Below are 21747 nucleotides of genomic sequence, written 5' to 3'. Positions count from 1 at the left end.
AATTTTGACTAATATTTGGCTTCGTATTATTACAAAACCTTTTTCTTGAGAAATATATTTTTTTAAGAGTAACGATTCAGTGAAAAGGGACGTACTTTAAGGCTATAAACACTGCATACAGTAATCCAGAATGTATTTTTCTGTTCTTCCTTTCAGTTCAAGAGTGATGTGACGTATACTTTCAGAATTTTATATTATTGCCATAGCCTATCCCAGTAGCGAAATAAGATGATTTAATCAACTTAAACGAGGAAACTTTAAGTGGTACAAGTGGTATCTTTCTTATGAATCTGATTTTATTAATATCGATATGTTTTCTTTAACCCCTGAGTACTTTCAGTAACCTCTTGTTTTGAAGATAAAACATTTATTTATCAGAGGCAAACTTGCTGCGCGGTATTAGTTTGAACTTTTATTGAATTTCAGTTTTCCTTTGGTCATCGGAAATGCATAGCTTGCGTTTGATCCGTCATCAATTTGAAATTTTCTTCCCTTGAACTTAATTTGCTCCCTTATTTACAAACTCTGTGACTCTATGGCGACGAGCATCACGTGGACGTCAAAAGGCGAAAGCGCGTCAAAAAGCGAAAGGAATGTTAGAATTGCGAGGAATGGAAGCGAAGGACAAAAACTTTCTCAAATGTTTTAGACGCTGTATACATGGCGATATAATAAAACGGTACGGCGAAACAACAAAGCACGAGTGTTTGTGTTGTAACTCCGTCAAAACGCTCCCAGCCCAATCATAGCGCACATTGTCCAATGTTTATTATAAAAATAATTAGCAGATATCTTATGGTTAAAGGGGTAGAACAAACAGCGCAACTATAGTTCGTTATTATAATCGCAATATGGTTGGCAAAGTTATCTGGTTTTGTTTTCGTTTAGCTTGGAAATTAATCCAAACTGTTTAACCCACGAGTAGTTCTTCATTCAAAACTGGTAGTACTACAAAAACCGTGTACGATCATGATCAGCACTTGCTTTACGTCGGATCAAGGTAGATCGTGACCAGACCAAAAAATAAGAAACTATTTTTTGATAGAACAAATAGCGCAACTATCGTTCAATATTATAATTGCAATATAGTTCGCAAAGTTATCTGGTTTTGTTTTCGTTTAGCTTAGGAATATTCCAAACTGCTTAATCCACCAGTAGTTCTACATTCAAAACTGGTTTAATCTTCGTATTTGTTTGATAGAACAAATAGTACAGCTATCGTTCAATATTATAATTGCAATATATTTCGCAAAGTTATCTGATTTTGTTTTACTTTAGCGTAGGAATAATCCAAACTGTTCAATTCATGAGTAGTTCCACATTCAAAACTGGTTTAATCTTCGTATTTGTTTGATAGAACAAATAGCGCAACTATATTTCAATATTATAATTGCAATATGGTTCGCAAAGTTATCTGGTTTTGTTTTAGTTTTATCGTAGGAATAATCCAAACTGTTTAATCCACGAGTAGTTCTATATTCAAAACTGGTTTAATCTTCGTATTTGTTTGATATAAATGAATCCATACCGAGTATTTAATTGCATCAGTTATTTGGATTGTTTGTCTCCTCTCTCAGTAATCCATGGATTATTCAGTTCTCAGACAGGTGTCGACGTCCTTACAATAATGAAAAATTGTCGCGAACATCAAATGCTTCTGCTCTTTATTTTAAAGGATAGTTTCATGGTTTGGCGCATGTGCAAGCTATAATGTAGGACATCCAATTCTATTGTTTATAAGCCAATCAGATACGAGTAGATAACTCGTGAGTCCGGTCCAGAATAAAACGTTCTGGCCAAACAACAAATTTGATGTTCAATACTAAATTCGACATTTTCTGCGCCAATCCGTCGACATTTTCCGTGAATTCTGGGCATCAGTAATTCTGCCAACTTGTAACAACGTGTAACCGTATGGCTAAAAAAAGGTTATCATTCTTCTTTCGCAAAATTATAGTCTGTGATTACTGAAATATATGTGGTTGACACGAAAAACAAAAATGTGCTTAATACATAGAGTCGGAACATACGAAAGGAATGCTAATGAGAAAGAGAAACTGAACTGAACAAGCAATTTTCAGAGGCAACTTTTCCAACCCTCCCTACAAAGACGTTTATATTTTTGCTTCCGAAACATTTTGTTTGTAATTTTAACATCTGTGTACTTTGAGGCTGAATGCTTAACTCCGTATGCTAAATATCATGTGATTCTTAAATCTATTTTAGTTTTTTCATTTCATTTTTCATCATCTCCACCCGAAATAACTCTAGTCTATAAAGTGGACCCACCATACATACACAACACATAAAGAGGCATAGCGTTTGTCTGTGCGTCTGCTTTTCGCTGTCTGTGTGACAATTGCAACGATTATTCCCCAGTCTCCCAACTGTTTTTGTGTATTATGGACTTGCAAAATGACACTTGTCTTATTTATTATGAAACTGATGAGTTTAATACTGAGACCAAAAGGGCCTTTTTCAGCCAGAAAATACCGTTGTACAGTTTAAAAAGTTCTCACTGACACTCTTTTTCAGTTAATGACATCATAGAAATGCCCAATCATTAATGAACAAGCTACAGGTAGCTGCATTTTCTTGATATCACAAGTTGCCATGAGCAGGTGAAAACACCCCTGATTTTAGCTTTAAGGTTTATAACTCAAAAACGAGCCCGGTGACCTCCGTTGTTATTATCGACTCGCAAACAGCAAGTTAAGATTCAACTTTTTCCCACGTTAAAAAATGTGGGAGGAAATTTAGAATCCAAGATTTATTTGCAGCTGTTTCGCTTTGGAAATGTAAATGAATATTGATAATAGTGATAAAAAATTAATGGTTTTCAACAAGTGAACGCAACGCCCCATAAGGAGTGGTTTTCAATGGAGAGGCCAATCACAAAGGACACAGACAATCCAGTGAACCAATAAAAATTAGAAGCAAATACACAGTGAGCGAGTCACGATTAGTTTTGGTGTTAGTTCTGATGAGATGACAAAATGGGGAGATTTTTTTTTTGAACCAGTCACTTAGTGTAGGACTGTGAAATCAAAATTACTTTCCACACTTAGTCGGAACAACGTTCTGTCGCTCTATATATTTTATTATTTGATTTGACTATAAAGTTCAGCAAACATCAAGGATTTTTAAGAGACCTGTGTGATCTCAGCTTGATAACATGACTTACGAATCTTACCTCATTTTTTATCAATCGTTCAAGGGTAATAAGTAATTTTGTACAAAATAGAAACAGAAGTTACTTTAAAATTGTTTCAACATCAGGTTTCAGATTCTTTGTTTCACGCTGAAGCTTTTAAAACCGCTTGTTATAATATAGCTTTCTGTTTCATTAAGTCATGTAAATAACATGTACATAATGGTTACAATCTTTTTAAGAGATATGTTAAACAACCAGGTTCATTCAAAGGCGAAAGGCAAAATATAATCGTTACAGACGGCGAGTACAAAGACAAATTCATGTTACATGTTGTCTCGAATGACCATCATTTTGTTGCTTAGCCCATAAAAATTAAAATTGTAATTATTACATGTTCTTACATGTAAGATTTTAGTTATTTTATTTCTTAGTGAAATAAGTCGACAGAAAATTACATGTTCATTTCACATATGTTACAAACAATTATTTCTAATTAGGAAACAGTAGAAATGGGGACAACTTATATAAATGCTTCTAGTTTTCTCTGAAAGATGTTTCAGTGGTGGCAAAATAAGTGTTTTCTGATCATTCCACTTAAATTAACTACAAAGAAAAAGTTATATTTAACTGAAAACATAAGGAGTTTGTCTTAGAAACGATAAATAATCTTAAAAGTAAAACATTTAATTTCTGCAAACGGAAGAAAGGAGAACTACAGCAATAGTCGATTTCCGGTAGCTATTGTCCTATTATGGTGCAAAACAAAGTTTAACATCTGGTTTGGAGATTGTTTGATTGAAGATCGTCGTTCAAATATCGTCTTGTTTGTAACAGCAGTTTATTCAAATTTATCCAAACTTTGCCTTGTTATTTCCTCTCCGAGAGTAAACTCTTCGTTTGCAATATATAGATTTATAAAATTCAACATAAAGTTAAAACTTGATTTAATTCATGGTTAGTGATCTCAAGAACACGAAGAAAATTTAGTAGTTATGTGAGTAATTATATTTATAATTATTGCATATTATTCGACGTATGCCCTATGTACAGTCCCAAATTTTTAGGAAAATGACATTTTAAATGAGTTGTGAGTGCATGCGCAAGTTTAACGAGAAAAACCAAGAATTTCCATTGACCAGAAATCAGCTATTACAGTGTAAACTGTACGAAAATTCATACATATTGCTAATGTTTTTAATGCTATTTGTTAACTAAAAAAACGCAAAGAAAATTATAGTTTCTATTAAAAAGTGTTATGATTCCCCATCTACTTAATGCAAATGCGACAAAAATTTTAGGTAACTACATTTAAGATGACAATACAATAGTTTTCAATTTTGATAGGTTTTGCACTTCAGGTGTTGTAGCGTACGTGCTCATGGGCATTCACGCCACTGCTTAACAAGCTGACAGAAACGGTGTCAAATTTTCAGTTTTAATATTCACGTAACAAGTAAGTAAGTAATAATTTACTTTAAGTCGTGACAGGGGTAGTGGGTGCGCATTCTCCCGAGCCACAGCCAAAAAACAAAAATTCAAAAAATGCGAGAATGTATTATATTACTAACCTCTACATTAGGTTTAATTCTAATTCACGTGCCTATTGCAGGTATGTATGGTAAAATCCACTGGGCTGGAATTTGACTGCCTTGGACTGATCAGAGAGTGGGATCTTAGCAGCTGCTGCAAAATGTAAAAATTTGCCCCGGGGATGTTTGTCAACCCTGGAAAAAGAGTTTGCGATAGAAAACGTGCTTAAAGGCAAACATTAAAAAAACTGCTATAGGCAGAATGTGGCACCATTTCATAAAAGTATCTTGTAATTGAAGGTTCAGCCGGAAACTGTCTTTGTATCATCTATTCTTTTACTGAGATGCAGGAAACAAGCACGTACAGTTTTTTAATTGCTTTACAGTCCTATATAACTGACGCAGTTGGAAGTATTTGTATTTGTTAATTGAAAATTTCACGCCAACGAAAAAAGAAAAAGAAAAAAGTTGCACTCTCCAAAATAGCTTTTGTTCATGACTACGTCGGTTTTGTTTTAAAACGAACTTGAGTGAAAGAGGACTCGGTACATATACTGCAACTTGGGAAAAAACTTGGAAAAGGTTATTTGATTGACTTGAATCATCGGTCAAGCGGGTGAGTAGGTTCCTAATAATTGATCTTTGAAAACAGTCCTTTCTCCATCGGTGATCCGTCATTATACCAGATATCTCATAGAAAACATTTATAACCCACATGATGTTGATCCGAGCCGTGGGAATCGAATCCTATCTGGGACACTGGATTACTTTCTGATTGTCCCACGCTCTTGGCGAACTGAAAACATCTCATCACTATTTCGAGCTTCATGTCTATCACCTTTACATGTGTATCATATTTATGTTATATGTAAAGCCATAATCAGCTAGTCCTTGTCGCGCCATGGGACGCATGAGAGCTTATATAATTGCTGACCCTTAAAGGAGCTACGTCACGATCTGCGCATCTTGAAAAGTTTAGCCTAAATTTTTCAAGTTCGTCGTTTGTAATCCGTGTTAATCTTCTCCATCCTAAATCATCCTTGTTCCTTTATGGTTTGTCATTACCCCTATAGTGTTTTCCTCTCTTAGTGAACTATTATTTTCAGGTTTCCTTCACTAAAAAGGTATTTTTGTACGCGGCCAGAATAACTCAACATACCGTAACTGAGCTCCTTCAATAAGTAGAGCTGTCTTGTTAGATGATCAATCTGAAAGGGAGACGTTCATATAGAAAGATTTTCGTTGCAATGATGTTCTTACGATGTCTTTTTTTGAAACCATAACCCCTAACATAATTGCTGTTTCCTTCTTTTTGTGTTCATCAGTTCATACAAGTCTTACATATAATGTCCACTAAAGACGTCCGCGAAGTAAACTCCACTGCTAATTGGACACGAACAACAGGCTTCTCGTCCCAGTCTTCCCTCCAAATTGTTCAGGTCTTTCTTGGAGGAGTTTCAGCACTAGCGTTACTAGGCAACGGTCTGGTTTGTGTTGCCGTAATGAGAAACAGAAAAATCCTTAGATCTGCTTACAGCAGGTTTTTGTTCAATTTGGCCATGACTGACTTTTTAACAGGTAAAGGCATAGAAAAATAATGACAAGTCTTATATTTACTTAAAATCCGGTATAGTTTGAGGACCTCGGAGTCAACAAGAAGTAATGAATATGTGACTGTCAGGTACCCAACAGAAAAAAAAAAAAAACATTTCGAATTAGAAAAAATGTCATTGACACTAATTTTATGTACGGTGCAACTTGAAAAAAAAATTACGAAAATTCGATCATGCAAATCATGCCATGAGAAAGGAGAGAAAAACTGATCCGTAGACAAAAATTTAAAACTTGGGTGTAACGCTATAAATGTTCTTATGCTCGTTGTGGGTAGAAATTTGGGTCATTTGTCTCTCTGTTAAGATGCTTAATCTGAATTCAGACCATTCGAGAATAACCATTTGCAGCTTTCTACAATCACCTCGAAAAATGTTTGTCTCTGCGGTTTTCAAGGAGTGCTATTAATAAAGACACTTCTTAGGCTTGCACTGTAGCGTTCCAATGTTTAGAGATACACCCGTAGATGCCAATCTACTCCAGTCTACTCTATGGACGAAACCAGTATAACTCAGTATTTACGTTTTAATTCGCTACGCTCAAACGAACGTAAATTATTTTCCTCTTAAAACATAGATAAATAAATACAACAATTGATAGTTGGATGCTCAGGAAGTCCAACCAAAAGGATGGAGAACGCGAGCGAGAGGAATTTAGCAACTCTTTGAAGCCTTAAATACTAAACACCAACGAACCACAAAATCCCTGGAGACACGCCCTAACGGCGTGCTCCAACAAAACACGAAAAACATAAACTGCTAAGGAACTGTACCAACTTCATACCAGCGGAAAATACATTTTCAGTAAGACCAGGCGAGGATAGGTCTGTAAGTTTTTTTCTGAACGCCAGCTTCCTGTTTCGATAGTAAGGTAATCATTTGTGTTTGCGGTTTGCAGGTATTTGTATTCTGGCCACTCCAACACTGGTCATAGACGGTGATTCCTTTCCAGCCCACACCGGTGTCGCGGGAGAGCTATTTTGCCGTCTCGTTTTCTCGCAGTACTTTGTTTACGCACTGAGCAAAGTATCTGTCTTCACAGTAGTAGCCATGTCCTTAGACCGGTGGTACTCTATCATTAAACCACTGCAGTACAGGTTGAAATTTAAGAGGGAGCGCATTTACACTTACCTGGTGTTCATTTGGCTTCTTGGGTTTGGTAGTGTGGGCTTCGTTCCGTGCGGAAGGCTTCTTAGCCTGGAATCAAATCAGTGTGTTTGGACGTGGGAGCCATTTCACCGGGAGCTACTAATTACTCTCTATCCTCTCTTAACTTTCTTTACTCCATCAGCCATAGCCTGTTTAACAATTGTACACATTTATTTGGTGCTAAAAAGATCGCGGCTCCGCGGAGCAGAAACTAGAAATGCAAGAACGAAGAAAAAACTATTGCGCATGTGTAGCATTGTGGTTATTATGTTAACTTTATGTTGGTTCCCTAATCAGCTATATTACGCCTTGTCGGCTTATAACATTACTACTTTAGAAACACCTTTTCATTATTTCACTGTAGTGCTGGCTATGTCAAACTCCAGTTTCAATCCCTGGGTTTATTGTTTTACTAACAGGCAAATCAAACAAGCAATTCTCCTCCTTTTCGATCCAGTCAGGAATCTCTTCCGAAAACGTAGCACCACCGACGACTACTGGCTAAATTACGAGGGAGGGAAGTTTCATCTTAAAACACAAAATCGCAATGAGTGTATCTTGTTAAGCTGCCAGAATCTTACTATGATAAGCTTTCATCGAGAACTCGATTTGGGACAAGAGCAAAAGGTAACCCAGATTTAGCCCATTTCATTATGCCCAAATCACTCAATTAATCAACACTAAACACATGTATGCACTGCGGACCTATTTTTTGAATAACTTTTGAACAGTGGAGTCTTCATGTAGGGGAAAACATTGGGGCAAAATGTCTGTTAGTCCTCTGAATGAACGTGTTTCTGGGCTTTAAATACGTAAACACCCAAAAATAACTGTAGCTTCTTTGTTTGGAACGTGTCGAATTATGAACCAGTACTATACATTGTAAAATTAGTGGTAATCAAAGATTATCGAATTATGACCAAGTACTAGGTAAATACTGTAAAATTACAAACCCACAAGCGGGTATGGGCTACATGGGGATTTGGTTCTCAAGGGAGTTAACTCAGTTTGCCTCGCTGCCTCTGACACCGGGTATAAAATTAGCCGTATTTCCATGACATTTCGATTCTGGAACACGAACACCGAAGTTTCCCCAGAATCCCAAATTATTCATGATGTTGTGAACCCAATTTTGCTTTTTTAGCTTGATGCACTTTACTGGCTTCAAGCAAGACAAGTAAATCTGGTTGCACAACAGCCGATGTATGACTTGGTGCACTGATGGCGTTCAGCCATGGCTGGAGTATGGACCACAATTGAGGGTTTGTTTGTCAAGGTTCAACGGCATAACTTCCTAGATAATTTTAATGGAGTATCCCCAGGGACCCTTGATACAATGAATTTATAGCGTGGTGGCTTGTCCAGCTGTCAAATCCGTGTTACTGTATTTGGAGACCGGGGGCCTGCATTACTACGACTTTGATCGACATTGGAAGGTCCACTGGACAGTTATTAACAAATAGAAACCATGGGCTGCCCGGGAATAACTTCTTATCTTCTCATACTGCTTTAGACTGCGAGCAGTCTGTCCTTTCCTCGAAAATCCGTAGGGGAGAACGCAACACAAGTAAGCGTGCGAGCGTGACTGTCAGCGTGACATGCTAGCGGCGATGCCGCAAGCCGCTTGTAGCACGGGCACACTCACAGTCACGTTTGCCTTGCGTTCTTCCTCACAGTTTTCGAGGAAAAGAGAGACCGCTCGCAGTCTAATACTGCTTTAAATAAACTTTTTTCATTGGAAATCTCATTGTTCTGTCTTTGACCCTTTACACGGAACAGGGCGCATGTCTTTTCGCTGGAGGACATCACATTTCTCCATCTCTACAAAAAGTACAAATTATGCCGTGAAATTTAGCATCTAGCGTCTTTAACTGACGAAAAAGTAATCGCACATTAAAAACAAATGAAATTGTTCTATTTTTCTTTTATAGTCATACATGTAACTAAACAATAGCCAACCTCTTTTGTTAAATATTAACAAAGTTTCAAGTTTTTTTTTACAAAATTCTTTTACTTGCTCTTCACAAGTAGCAATTTAAATTAAGAAATACTCCTTTTAATTAACAGCTGATTCTGACAAACTAACCTGCCTTAGCAATGCTATAATCATCACAAACTCGAGTACAAATTTAACAAATGTATAAATTATAATCATACTATTTTTAAATACTATTAAATCACTCTCCTTAGATACACGATTGTATAAGTGTGATACCGGTATTTGAGAAAAAATATCAGAATCTCTCACATTTTCCCTCTTTTGACTTTTATCTTTTCAAATTTTTAGCATTCGTTATAACTCTATGATATCTGTTTCGTTTGTAGCAAAAAAAAAAAATCTAAAGATATCACAATCTAAGAAAAACACTCTTGTTAAAGAAATTGCAAGTGTCTTTCACTCGTGAACTTATAAAACTGAAACTGACACCAATTAGCTGGTGTTCAAAATTTAATTCCCCTTAGGTTGTTCACGATGGTTTTTAGTTTGAAGAGTTCAATAAATATCCTAAATAATTAAGTTAGTTTACTTAATAATTAATAATGTTAAGGCAGACAAGACAACATAATTATTTTAGTTATTTGTATCTTGGCTGATTACATAACAGGGCTCAAGTTTTACACTCGCAACGCGAGTGGTTTAAAGTTTGAGAGCCAAAATTAGATAGAGTACTGTCGCAAGTATTAACGGGCAAACATTTCTATGTTATGATAACGAGAGCAAAACAAGAGGAATTCTTGGTACACTTCGTAAATTCAATTCTAAAAACAGACAATTCCAATATTTGCAGTTGAGTAAAGAATTTGAGTACCATGCATGTTAACAAGCAATGTGTCTGGGCACTTGCTGTCATTATGGCTTGTTCCCCAGTCAACATATTTTTATATTTGATTTTCACTCAATTTAAAGCGAAACAAAAATGTAGCTTCTTTCCATAATCGTTTCTGATATTTTTTTAATAGTGTAGTGTTTTCCTCCAAGTTATTTTAAAATCATCCAATTTTCCCTTGTATGTTTGATTTCAATATGCCTCATATTCTCAACCGCAGACATAAGTCAGCTATATGTAGGTGTATAGGATTGTGACTTTTTCAATCATTTTTCATTCATACCCCTAAACAATTGTGGCTAAGAAACTATTTCTCACATTTTATGGATTTTAAATTACATACATGTATTCTGCTTGTCCATGTTTAAAATCAATCTCTTATTTAACAGGGGAAAATATTTAAGGCCCACAATAGCCTACAGAAACCTCAAGTAGAAGCTTAACGACAAAGTCAATAACTGTTCCAAAAAACATCCTATGGCATTAACTTATTTTGCAAATGGAAAGAAAACCCTCTACGAAAATTAAATATTTGCTATATTTGCAAGGTGAGCTCTATTTCACAAGCTCCATAGGTACTTACCCACAATGTTCCAAGGGTGTTAACATTTCAATTATAGCTCTTATTAGCCTGCGATCACTATGTACATTGAATTCCTGTAGGGTAATGTCAAATGTGGCTTGGAAGTGATTGCTGCAGTAGGATTACACTTGCTCATCACTGAACAGTTTAACAGTTACACTGGCACTCCATTAAACAGAGATGAGATGCGCTGGTGAATGCTGTTGAAACGTGGCCTTTCTGTTGGTTCCGAACTCCAGCAGCCTTGCATGACTTCATACATTTCGTTAGGGCATTCCTTAGGGCAAGGAAGTGTGTCTCCCCCTTCCACCAAAGATATCACTTCATCATCATTCATCCCATAGTATGGTGTCAATCCACTGGAGTAGATCTCCCATAACACAACACCAAAAGACCAGATGTCAGTTTCCTCTTTGAATATGCCACACTGGAGAGTTTCAGGGGGGAGCCACCTCACAGGGTACCCAGCCCTCTCATTTTCATCCAAGGAGAAGTAATCACTATTTGGGCCTTTCCACGAGAATCCTAAATTTGATATCTTGACTACCATTCCTTTACCAATGATGCAGTTCTTGGTACATAGCTCTCTGTGAACATAGCCCTTATCTGCTAGGTATTCCATACCATTCGCTATCTGCTTGGCCATGGAAATCTGATCTATATTTGACAGCTTTGGTTTGGAGTTATGCAGGTCAGCTCTACGATGGATTGAACAGTGGCCACGTCCTGATTCGATTAGGAACTGTTGCAGGCATTCGTCATGCTCACTGAACTCAAACACGAGGCAGAGAGGAAGACCATCCACACAGACACCAAACAAACTTTGCACATACGGGTGACTGAATTTGGTCAGGGCAATGGCATCTTCCTCAAAATTTCCTTGTTCAGCCTCTAACATGTATTTTTCCTTCAGCAATTTCACCATCACCAGTGAAAATTTCTTTTCTTCATGTACATCTTGTGTCCCGACTTCACTAATACTTCCAAGAAAGAGGCTTGAGAAATTTCCTGCCAAAGAAACAGTTTCTTGTTAAAGATGGTTGATAGTTTTAAGGTTGAGTAGAAATTCTGACAACAATATTTGATGCATGTTACCCCATGGTAGGGAGGGCACCTCTGCCTGGATGTATGAATCCAAACCAATTGGATTTAGATCTAAAATCTAGATCTATTTTTCCACTCTGTGATGTCAAATGGGTATTTCAAGCACATTTGTTTTACCATGTCTCATCTCATGTTAGAATGAAAAGCACATTTAAAACTAAAATTTTCCCAAGCAAAATGCTAAAAATGTACCTGTCATAGTACATGCACACCATAAGGCCTTATGCCTCACAGGGGAGCAAAGAGAATGAGCGATTGTGAGAGTAGGGTACATCAAGACACCAGAAGGTGAAATACATCTGTAGACATGTACCCAACCACAATGTGCAACACTGTAATTTTAAGTGGCTCCCTATAGTTTTACGATTGAATGTGTGCTGAGGACGAAAGCTCAAGTAATCTGGGTGCCCTTGAAGGAAAACACGAGTGTTTTTTGATATTATTTCTATGACGTCAACATGAGCACAAAAAGCAAAACTGACAGTGAATTTTCTTGCTTTCCCCTCTGTGAAATTCCGTAAAATTTGGCAGACTGGTAGTAAATATTTTACTTTAGTTGGAGCTTGTTTGACAGCGGTAAAAGATATAAATTTGACATAAATTTGCAAAAATCGAAAAAAAACTGCCTGTACAAACCCTACTTTTTTCGTGTTTAAAATTTGTATCCTGCAGAATGCGATGTGCTGTGAAAATTTTGGAAGATTTCATCAGAGGAAATTCAAGAAAATCACATGTAAAGTTGTAAAAAAAAAAAAATAAACAACAAAAAAAATAAAATTAAAAAACACATTTGTTTGGGCATTTATTATTCAAGACTCCAACCCAACATTTTAACAGAGATGATAGCAAAACACTATTTAATCATTGCTTATTACATGTAATAAGTTTGAGAGGACTGGGTGTAAAGAGCAGTGTAAAAACAACATTCAAAACCTAACACTTGCGTGTGCAACGCCAACCTTACGGAGGCACCTTAAGTCCATTTACAAATTTAGCAGTTCACCACAAGTACATGTATTGAACTGCCCCACCCTTTAAGTCTAGATACTGGTACATGTAAGTATAAGATTTTTTTATGAGAAACTTTACAACTACAACATACATGTACAGCTTAAATCCAAGGTACACAAATACTCACCATTTCCTGGCCCCAATTCTTTGATGAATTCCATTGTATTCCTTGGCACTGTCCAACTTAGTAGTTCAGGATTAACGTAGTAGTTTGTATGCTTTTCATATATTGGGTTTTTCTGCAATTTCTCTAGGTCAACAGAGGTTGACATATGTTTTGATTTCAAGCTGTGGTGGCGGTACAGGATAAGCCCGACAATCAGAATCACCAGAACAGCAAGCGCAGCAAAGGCCATTATCAGGATAAACGTCATTTGGCCAAATAAGCTACTGGATGAGTCAGCTTCCACAACTGCTTTTACTACCAAAACAAATAACAAATACAAACAATGTTATAAAACAACATTACTATTATTCATGAAGCTGAGTAACCCACTGTGGGCAGTGTATTGTCATTCTTACTGGCCCAATTCAGGCTGGCATTTACATGTACATGTATCTTGGGTTTTCAAAAATGAAGTGACTACTAGGAGTATTTCTACACGTACTTAACCCTAGATGTTAAGAGGAACTGTGAGAGTAGTGTCTTTCCCAAGAGCACAACACAATGACCTTGGCCGCAGCTTTAACCTGGGCCACTTGATCTAGAGTCTAGCATACTAACCATTATGCCACTGCACCTCTTAACCATCTGGATAACTTAGACTTATCTGCCCTTTTCATTAATTTTAGACTTACATGTAAGGAAAGTTTTGACTATCCAAGGAAAGATATTAATGGCTGGGAAAAACGTTTGCATATGTACATGTACATTTACATTACAATAGGACTACATATAACTTTTATGCTGTCAAATTTGGAAGTAATTGGATCAAAAAAAGTCAGAGGACAGCCAAAATTAGATGAGGCTGTAGGCCAAGTTCACTTTGGCTGTAAGAGGAAATTATTTTCTTTTAAATCCAATTATTTCCAAATTGGACTAGGATGTAGTTGCATTACCTGCTAATTATGTTGTGCACAGAACTCTCCAAATAACTTATTAATTTGGACACTATACCAATCAAGAATTCATTTAGACAGTTTGCAAAACTACATGTATCAAATAATAATTATTTGTTCCAGCACTTCTACGAGATTTTGGGCTGGTAATAGACATGTAATAAGAAACAGGAGTGTAGAAATCTTGTTACCATTTGGAACTGTAACATAGGCAGTTTTTGTGTCAATGTTGTGAATATTCTGTGCCTCACAGCGAACTTTAGTCCTTTCCTTGCTAACTGTTAATGTGAAGTAAGATACGCCTTTGTCATCTTCAGGAAGATCCTCATAATATTTATCTCCTGCCAGCCATCTGATTAAAGAAATTAAGTCAATAAGCAACTTGCAATCTCTATGCAAATGAAATGACTACGTCTGATCTGGGAAGCTCTCCTTATGAACCAGTACTGACAATTATTTAAGCCAGGCTGAATCAAAGTGGCAGGCTTTATTTAAGCCACAGAAAATTAATCTTATTCAGGTGAAGGGATGTATGTTGTCACTGCTCTGTGTTCTGGGTATGGGATGCTAGTCCATTGCATGGTTACCCCCATTAAATTTGCCAGTAGCCATTTGTACGCTTGGGTGGAGAGAGGCACTGTGAGAGTAAAGATTAGTGTCTTGTCCAAGAAGCTAAGACAGCACGTCCCTGTCCAGTGCTCGAACCTAGCTACTGTGCCACTCCCAAGTCACCTTGAATCAATACCTGATCTTTGGTTTAGGATTCCCTGTGGCAGCACATGTCAATGTGACATTTCCTCCAAGCTCTGCTGTTGTATTAGCTGGGGGCACAGTGATCATTGGTGGAGATAATTTTTTAGACAGTGAAGTTGTTGGACTCTCTTTATCAGACACTACCACAGTGAATGATACAGGAGCTAAAAAAAATAGCAAACAAGTGCGGGATTAGGACAATTATTAATAAGTATACTCAAGTTAATATTATTGAAAAACGGTACTTCAATTTCAATCTAAAGGTGTAACATTATATTGCACAAAGACATGACTTTAATTTTAAACCTTGTCCACTAGTTCCACTGACTGAGTTAGTATTTCTCTTTATTATATGGTAGGCTCCGTGAGTGGTGAACCAAGTCCTGTACTGTGATTGGCTACCCAAGCAGGCAGGATGGCGCTATCTTGCCCGCTAGAGAATACATGTACCTGCTGTGTCCCACAAGAAAATAGCCAGTGTGTTCTTCTTCCACATAATAAATCCTTAACTCCACGTAATAACTCCCAGTTGGCTTGATAACTCAGTTGGCAGAGCACAGCACTGGTGTTGCAGAGGTCATGGGTTCGAATCCCATTCAGGCCTGAATTTTTTTTCAGACTTTAATTTCACAACTGCTTAAGTTGTGCGCATAACTGCGATGATCAATCATATCTTCAATAAATCCTTTATTGACCAAGCTTGGTCGGTCAAGATGGCCGGGTATTGGCCTCCTTCTTTTTTGCGTGTTTATGGGCCTTGACTCCATCTTGGTCGGCCATAAACACGTAAAAAAAGCTTGGCCAATAGAGTCATCTTGACCTCATGCTTGGTCAATAACCCATATGTCTGCTGCTTTCATTTATTTCTTTAAAAAAATAATAAAAAAAAAATAGCTAACTTAAGATTAATTTCTTACTGAGGACAGAAATGTTTCCACTTTTCCAATCTATTCCAAAACCATTATCTGCCGTACAATTCACAACTGCATCTCCCATTGCTTTAAAGCGCAACTCAGAAGAAAAGTTCTTTTGGATTGCTGAATCTGTCTTGTCTTCTCCATTCACTTGCCAACTGTGAAAGCAATAATGAATATCAATAGTCAACGATAAATGACAGTAACCACCACCGTAACCACCAACAACACATATACTGCACACCGGCCAATATGTGCTTTATTTACAGTGTAAGGTTCCTTTGTGGGGCTGTTTGACATCCATCCAATGAAAACATGATAAGGATTAACCAAATGAAGCAGTTGTCATATTTAAATTAAATACTGGACAGATACATTTTAAAAATTAACAGCAACTCCACTCATAACACAGACCTACTGTCCCAAACAAGCATGTTAAAAACAAGAAAGGTCTGTTGATCTGCACCACTTTAAAAGCTCTATGTTGACTCCTCCTTGACAATCTGTACCTCTTTTGTTCTAAGGGCTGGGGTTGATGTTTGTGTTCTTTATCTGTTGTTTTGTTTGGCCAATTATAAAGAGCCTTGTAAATAATGCAGCTAGGTTGCACCAGAAAAGTGACTTGGGAGTAAAAAGTACAATATCTACAAGGCTATAAGTACACAGTTGCCAATAAATTATGGAGATCTGGTATATATTGGGTGTTAAAACAAAACTACATGTATATTACTTAACTTACCTTATCTGTGGAAGTGGATCTCCTGAAGCAAGGCACTTCACAATGATGGTTTGACCTTCATAGACATCCATTGGAGATGGTCCAACCTTTACTACTGCCCCTTCTAAAAACAAAAAGATTTGGAATAAGAAATAAGATGAGATGCTTGACGAGGCCAAGTGATCTTTCATCTCACATGTAAACATTATTTTGGAAGACATCATCATTTACATCTACATACAAAGATATTCCATGATACTATGAATTAAATGTTAACATCACACCCTGGCCTGCTTTGTTACATCATACATGTACTGCAGCATGCTCTTGAGAAAAAATAAAATGTGGTATCTTGGTGTTCAATATTCACGGTGTCAGAAGTGGGATACAAAAAATTTCTTGGAAATTCACAGATGAATATAAATTAAAAATAGAAGAGAGTAAAACTGTTGTATCCCAAGGATATGAAATTACTGTCAGTGGTTAATACAAACTACATTGTACTAACACAAAAGCATTTCACTTGCCTCTCAGTTGAAGGCTACCATATGCTGAAATGTTCTTCCCTGAGTCAACATCGCTTACTAAACAGCCGTATACTCCAGCGTCACTTGCTGACACTCTTGGCAACAGCAGAATTGACCTCTTGGTCTGAACGTTGTACTTGATTGTGTTGTGCAGCCCATTACTACTCAATTCCTTGCCATCTTTAACCCATGAAAACACTACATCTAGACCTCCTCCTTTCACTTGGCACTGAAATCTGACTTGTTTCCCAATGACAGCATGTGTGGTATTTCTCAAAGTTCTTTTAAAACTCATTTCCCTAGGGGGTCGCAGTGCTATAGTAAGGAATGTGGCCCTAAATCCAGCAGTATTCAACGATCTATCAGACCTGAATTCAATAAACATATTGTTTGTGGTTGTTTCTTGATAAAAAGGATCTTTTCTTCCACAGTATATCCCAAGCGGTGTGGCAGAATTGTTTCTTCCATCGTAAATTTTGACATAATCACTCATACACTGATATGAGTCTTCAAGGACAAAATGATAAAATTGCAATTTAATCTTGTATCCTGGAGGTGCTTGTATTAACCAGGAGCATCGTGAATAACTTGGATATGTTTTGGGATAATTTGGTGTTTTCAGCTCTCCAGTTTTCCCTGCTAATATTATTCTACCACAGCTGCCATCTACAAAACAAGTAAAGAACAGTGTTAAAAGATGAACTGAAATATTAAAATGCTTTTTTTTTGAAATTTAGCTCCTAAGCTACAATTACTTTGCAGCACTATGTTGTTCAGAATTACAAGGAAGTGAGGACACTTCATGTACTGTAACAATCATTACCCTGACTGATTGCTCTCTTTGTTATATTATTGATAGTACTGTACATGTATATTATATTTAACAACTATTCCACGAGCGCACTATGGACATGAGATGGTAGATGGAGTAAATTAGTCTTGTATCTTGCCATTTAGCAGCACCTAAAAGTAAGATTTTTATAAGTACATTGAATTAAACTGCAGGGCCTGGTTAAAGTACATGTACAGTGCAAGCCTGCTATAGATCAAACTCTCAGAGAACTAGGATACCAGGGCTTTGCATTAATTGGTTGGCATGTTTGTTTTCTAAAAATATAATGTATCCATACAACACAGTGAACATAGGCTGATTTTTGCATCCTGACTAGAAATTACACTTGAACAGTGTTGTCGCTAAGCGCTGGCTGCTGGTGAAATTCGCCCGCTGAGAAAGAGGTGGTCGCTGGCTGGATAATTGGCGGGTAATCACTCGGTAAAGGACAACAAGCGGTTTTTAGGTTACTTGTTGAATGCTTTTGTTTGAAATTGGGGTCTGAGGTCATTTTTCATGATCAGTTATCAGAGTTCAAGATACATGTAACAGGGTTAAAATACCGTAAAATAAACTAGGTGAATGTTCAAGTTAAGATACCAGAGAATTTGAGACAGCAGGAGTATTTTTTTAGATAATGAGTGAAGAAATATGATCAAATTCAAGATTTAACTTGATAGAGATACTGTGCATGTAACACAGAATACAATGTACAAGAAGCGAGCTTGAGACAAAAGGCTCCTGAACACTAAAAGTAATGAATACCAGAATAACAAACATACAATTATTTAAGTGACAAAAGATGTGACAATTTGTGGCATATCCCAAGCATAACTGGTTCAGTTTACAAGAGTTCAGTCACATGAGGTAAACTAAACAAAGCACCTTTAATCAGAAGATTAGGATAAAGACAGATAGGAAGTGCTGGTGTGTTCCCTACAGCTCCAGCTTAAATATCATATGACATCAACTGGGCTATTTCAAGGGATGTTATGTCTGGCCCTGCCCAAGGAAGCAAATAACATGTTCAGGAGGAAACAAAAATATATCTAAAATTATCAGTGACCATACATGGAATAAATTGGCAAGGATGACATATTTCTGGGAGTCTGAAGAGTTCCACCCTAATATCATCTTGTGTTTAATTGCTCATGTCCTTGACTCATGAATGTACACTGTACATACCTTAGAAAATTAATTTCTAAATTAATCTGTGTTTAATTTAAAATTAAACACAGATCTACAGGTTAACACTCTAGTATAAAAAGCTACTGAACAGTGGTAAGTGGGTTGGTTACCAATTTTTTGCAGATTGAAGTGTGAGAATTGTTTTTCAACCTCTCTTAGGGTGAAAGGGTCACCGTGATAAAATCAGTGAACAAAATCCACTTTGTACCAGCTAGAATGGGACATAAGAGGATGACAAAAACTAGTAATTGTCTAGTTGCCTGATAAGAAAGCAAAAATTAAGTACCTGGCTAGAGGTGTGATATGTTAGAAACTTATTCAGGACTACAAGAAAATTACTGTGCCTTGAACAAAGTTTAGATTCCATTGATGTTTCAAGCTTCAGCACTACAGTGCTCAACAGAATTGTCACGATCATAACTACTAAAAGTGTAACAAAGTAAAATATTCTTCACCCTTACATGTACCAACCACAGTTTTTTTTTAATTAAAAGCAACTGTACACTAGTGTTGGCTGATAAAAAATTGAGTGACAAAATATTTGGTGTATGTATAATTTCCAACTTGGTTATATCAAGTAAGTGTGGCACAAAATCAATTGTTGTCATCACTGATGCCAAATTCTTTGGGACATTTGAATGTATTTTTCATGACACGTTGGTACGACTACTTCAAAAACCACACGCGAATATTTTATCAAGATAAAATAAACTTGCATAGCAACAGTTATGAAGAAAGTTTTGTGTTACACACCAACTGCTACAATGTAAAATTTAAGAGCTATAATCAAGAGGGGAAGACAATTCCCAGAATACCATATCACTCTTTTGTGGTTATTTTCCAGAAGTGAGGTTTGCCACAAAAATTCAAAACTGGATATATTAAGGTATAACGTATCAGTCCACATTTTTCTGGTCATCTGTAAAGTAAATTCAACCCTTCAAAACCATGCGGATTGAGATCACTTTACAGTTTAAGCTGATTACTTAATTTTGGAAAGAACTGGAGAAAAGATCACCCACTGTTTTGTTTCTGAAAGAATATTTGCAAAGAAAATGGATTAAAGAAAACCAGCTTCGATCAGTAGCTAAAAAAGATATCCTGACAAAGAAAATAATTAGAAGTGTATCTGTATTTTTTCTACAAGATGTCATTCTAGATGAGAACAATGTATAGTAATCTACTGTACCTTGGCTCAGATATACATGTATTATTTTTTACGTTCGTGATTCACGCATGAATTGCCAAATTTAAATTTACATCATTATAATGCCGTGACATGCTACTGTCCATTTCACGTTTTTTTCACAGGAATAAGCCAATATTTTTTTAATCATAAAACTTCGATCTTTAAGGGATGCACAACAGAATCCTATCATTATATACGACAAAATTATTCCTTCACATTCAGTAATTCTGAAAGTAAACTAGGGAAAGGATAATTTTGTTTGTGATCATTTTTTACAATCATCAACCAACAATATTAATGCCTCTCATTTGCCATATATTGCCCGATTATAATTATACTCACGCGAGCTAATAAAATAGAGCAGACAAAGCTGTTTTCATTGCGTGAAGCACCAGCTGGTTAATGATACTATTAAAAGGCTTTGTTCTTCACTTTTTTAAAAACTGAAAACAAGAGTTTTCAATAATCGAAGGTTTCAGTCTGTTTATCGCACCTGACACGCTTCGATTTCGCGCCCAGATTATCTTTAATAAGCTTAAACTTAGTTTTATTGACGCGATATCTACCTCGATCTGAATTTACATAATCATTTACAGGTTTCTTCTCGATATAATTGAGAAGTTTCAAAACATCAGAAAATGAACGTGGACATGTTATCGGAGAAGGATCAGGAAACTAAGAAATGAGGCAGAAGTTTAAAATTATTTTGTAACGCGATCAACATGTTAGTACAAAGTCTCCCATTCATCTCATACAAGTTCTTATAAAACCTCATGTACTACTCCTTCCCCAAACTTTGCTTCTGAGACAAGATTACCTAAATTAATCAAATCCTCTACCTACTGAAAAGAGAATCTACGTGAATAAAATAAATTTCCCATATCTTAACAGGAAACTTATTCAAAGTCTATTCTTTCAGCGCCTTCTAAAATAAAGATTCCCGAATCGATTTGCAGCTCTGATGAAAGCTTACATTTATTCAGCTATTGTAAATAAATTTTGGATCATGTATTATGTAGGATCTTATTGTAATTTATTATCTTAGATAGTGCAGGTCCACATCAGGACTTAACGTCTTGCCAATTGATCTGTAACCTGCTTTATCAAATAAATCATGTATGTATGTATGTATGCATGTATGTATATTGAAAATTCTATTGAATTAGTAGTAATATCCACTATTTCACTTTATGAACTTGATTTTAAGACAAAGAGAGGTGACTGACCTGTTAGAGAAACCAAGTAACCAACGAATACCAAAGAAACGGCACAAAAGTACACGTCCACAAGATGAAGGCCGCTTCGCCAAGAAGCCATAGATCACGTTACAGGACGTTGCGACCGAGCAACACGTTTGCTAGATTTCTCAAGCTTCACGACTCGAAATCCTGGGGTACGCGACCGTGTTCACTCGGAAATCTTGAGCAGTTTTCGACTCTAGGACAATCTTGTGCAATAGCCGAAGAGCAAGGGGAACTGCCGACTTCAAAATTCATACACGAACGTCACCAGATCGATAAGCCTGTCTCCTCCCTTCAGAAACGGAAATGCCTTTACTTTACGTTGCAAGCAGCGCGGAATGTTTTTACGATCTGCTAC

At 36.6% G+C, this 21747-nt stretch overlaps 2 protein-coding genes across 2 annotated transcripts; one reads left to right on the top strand and one right to left on the bottom strand.

Moving 5' to 3' along the window:
• The first annotated feature begins 6029 nt into the window (after positions 1–6029).
• On the top strand, positions 6030–8260 carry LOC145467976 (tachykinin-like peptides receptor 99D). The gene is made up of 2 exons (XM_081451635.1): positions 6030–6261; positions 7192–8260. The coding sequence occupies exons 1-2, from the start codon at positions 6030–6032 to the stop codon at positions 8082–8084; spliced, it is 1125 nt and encodes a 374-aa protein (XP_081307761.1). The 3' UTR covers positions 8085–8260.
• Positions 8261–9379: 1119 nt separating this feature from the next.
• On the bottom strand, positions 9380–21680 carry LOC145467916 (muscle, skeletal receptor tyrosine protein kinase-like). The gene is made up of 8 exons (XM_081451549.1): positions 21375–21680; positions 16940–17605; positions 16434–16536; positions 15698–15852; positions 14773–14944; positions 14219–14379; positions 13096–13389; positions 9380–11861 (listed from the first exon to the last, which is right to left on the bottom strand). The coding sequence occupies exons 1-8, from the start codon at positions 21463–21465 to the stop codon at positions 11008–11010; spliced, it is 2496 nt and encodes an 831-aa protein (XP_081307675.1). The 5' UTR covers positions 21466–21680; the 3' UTR covers positions 9380–11007.
• Between the last annotated feature and the right edge of the window lie 67 nt (positions 21681–21747).

Source organism: Orbicella franksi, chromosome 14 (assembly GCF_964199315.1).
Source record: "Orbicella franksi chromosome 14, jaOrbFran1.1, whole genome shotgun sequence".
In the NCBI taxonomy this organism is placed as follows: Eukaryota; Metazoa; Cnidaria; class Anthozoa; order Scleractinia; family Merulinidae; genus Orbicella; species Orbicella franksi.
The sequence above is the reverse complement of the archived record's forward strand: the minus strand, read 5'-3'. Positions and strand labels throughout refer to the sequence as shown.

Excerpts from the sequence above, each read along its gene's own strand:
- LOC145467976 (XM_081451635.1), top strand. The coding sequence starts at position 6,030 with ATGTCCACTAAAGACGTCCGCGAAGTAAACTCCACTGCTAATTGGACA. Across the intron at positions 6,262-7,191 it reads CATGACTGACTTTTTAACAG|GTATTTGTATTCTGGCCACT; the intron begins GTAAAGGCATAG and ends TGCGGTTTGCAG.
- LOC145467916 (XM_081451549.1), bottom strand. The coding sequence starts at position 21,465 with ATGGCTTCTTGGCGAAGCGGCCTTCATCTTGTGGACGTGTACTTTTGT. Across the intron at positions 13,390-14,218 it reads CTATGTTACAGTTCCAAATG|TAAAAGCAGTTGTGGAAGCT; the intron begins GTAACAAGATTT and ends TTGTTTTGGTAG. Across the intron at positions 11,862-13,095 it reads AGAATTGGGGCCAGGAAATG|GAAATTTCTCAAGCCTCTTT; the intron begins GTGAGTATTTGT and ends TTTCTTTGGCAG.